A 2,220-nucleotide genomic window follows, 5' to 3' on the forward strand; every position below is an offset into this window, starting at 1 on the left:
TTTTTTTTTTTTTTTTGTGGGAAGATGTGCTTAACTTCATTTAACCACTCTCTTGAGGTACTTTTAAACTAGTTGCTTCAGATCCTTCAAAGTTGCAGTATTTTGATCCATGAAGACCTGTAATATTCCTTTCATGAATCCAACAGTCATGGTTGCTAAAGAATTTGAAGTGGTGCTATCAGCTCTGAAGCTCTTTGGGAATCACTGTATCCTTCTGTGGCTACAATTCAAAAGTCAAATTATTTCTCCACATGAGAGAGGTTCAAAATCAATAACAGTTAACTAATATAAGTGTATACTGAAGGTTTGTTTTGTTGGTTTTTTTTTCCTTTTGAAATGGCTATAGGTTTATTTTTTAAGAAGTTCAGTAAAATGTATAATTCTGCCTCTCAGTCCCTGTGTTTTTTATACAAACTCTGTGCTGTTTTATTTTTTATTTCTCTTACCAAATTGATAATTGTTTATTCTGTCATTGCATTTCGTGATTCTTTGCTGACCACTGTGAATTCACACATGTATTATCAATCCTAATTATCCATTTTAGGTACATGACTGCTATATGTTAAATATAGACAGCTATTTATTAATGCTACTATTCCTGAAAGATGACAACCATTTTTATGGGTTGTGTAGCTTGTTGGATGTCTTCTTTTTTCCAGTTTGAATAATGATAATACTGTTTTTAACCTCAGAAATATATACTTACTAAGTTTTTGGATGTCATTTGCTCTTCATAACATAGTTTTAATGGTTTATGCTTCCCAGAGAGAGATTTCTTAAATAGATGATGTTTTGAAAATAATGTGAAATATACCTAATTTTCCACTGATCAATTTCGTAGAGGTTTACTTCACAGATGAGCACATATAGATCTTTGAAATTTGGCTCTCCCATCTGCAATTTCCCATCTAAAAACAAGCCAGAAAAAAAAAAAAAAAAAAAAAGACAAACCACAAACAAACAGCAAGCAAACATGAAAGCATGATAACAGCAATTGCTTCATAAGCATTGCCAAGGATCTATTTATATGTCAAAAGTTTAAAAAAAGAAGTCAAGAGAGCTGAAAAGAAGAGCACTAATCAGTGTGTCCTGTGCTCTTCTTTGTAGTCCCAGCGCCGTGTTACATTTCACCTCCCCGATGGCTCCCAGGAAAGCTGCAGTGACAGTGGTCTGGGAGACCACGAGCCAGTGGGTGGTGGAACCCTGATCTCACACCCTCTCCCTCTGGTTCAGCCGCAGGACGAATTCTATGACCAGGCTTCACCGGACAAGAGGACTGAAGCTGATGGCAATTCTGACCCCAACTCGGGTGAGTCACCACCTTATCTCTGCTTATCTGAGTTGCTTTGCTAACTTAGTACTTACTTTTTCATCCCTTTGAGCTTTGCAATGGTAGAGATGTTTTTAGGCACGTGCATGAATATTTGATCATATTAGCTCATAAGGATTGGTTAGAAATAATGTAGTTTGTGCCTCATGTTGTAATTTGACTGTGGAGAGAAAAGTATATCCAGAAGAATAAATGGCTTTGTACTAATTGCAGAGTAAGTAATAACAGCAGGGGAGAAGGATGTCCTAGAAGGTAGCAAGTTTTTCCTGATGTTTTCAGTGCTGTAGCTATTTAGCTTTAGACTTTGTTTTAGGAAAGTCATCCTAAATATCAATTTAAGTTCAAGGACACGGAGGTTTGTCTTTTAGACTAACAAAGAAGTCAGTAAATAAATGAAGCACTGAAAAATTGAAAGAACCCACATTTCTCAACAGCCTTACAATTCCCCCTTCTAACATTAAGAATCACAGGGTTTCTTTGTTAACTTGGAATGGCATGATTTATTGGAACTGTCAGATACAGGTTTTCATACAAATATTAAGGATGAACTATTCAATTTGGGAACTTCTGCCTTTCTCTTTTGTCCTCCTCTATAATACATTACATTATTGCTGTGTTTTTGTGAGAGCACTAAAAACTGAAGCAAGATCTTAACCAATAGTGTGACTAGTATTTTTACAATGCAATGTGGAATGTGGAGACTTAGATATACTGAAAACAGGAGTGGGAAGTAGTACTGCTCCTAAGTTTCTTGGGTTTTGTCTAGAATAACAAAGGTTAAAAATCTTATCTGTGCTCTTGGAAGGTAATTGAACCTGAGTTCTCTTGCATCCCAGGAGTATAGAATTAAGAAATAGTTTCTGTCTTTGGCATTTCTCCCTTTTGTATAG

At 35.7% G+C, this 2,220-nt stretch overlaps 1 protein-coding gene across 7 annotated transcripts in view; it reads left to right on the forward strand.

Moving 5' to 3' along the window:
* Positions 1 to 2,220, forward strand: part of PCDH9 (protocadherin 9) — a 670,991-nt gene that overhangs the window by 433,196 nt on the left and 235,575 nt on the right. For 4 of the 7 annotated variants that reach the window (XM_030286774.4, XM_032751398.3, XM_072937257.1 and 1 more), the window contains one exon: positions 1,234 to 1,309. In XM_030286774.4, coding sequence (XP_030142634.1) covers positions 1,234 to 1,309 — 76 coding nt within the window. Of the gene's footprint in view, positions 1 to 1,107; positions 1,310 to 2,220 lie in introns of all 7 variants that reach the window. The other 3 variants (XM_030286755.4, XM_072937242.1, XM_030286790.4) reach the window with 1 other exon arrangement.

Source organism: Taeniopygia guttata, chromosome 1, assembly GCF_048771995.1.
Source record: "Taeniopygia guttata chromosome 1, bTaeGut7.mat, whole genome shotgun sequence".
Taxonomy (NCBI): Eukaryota; Metazoa; Chordata; class Aves; order Passeriformes; family Estrildidae; genus Taeniopygia; species Taeniopygia guttata.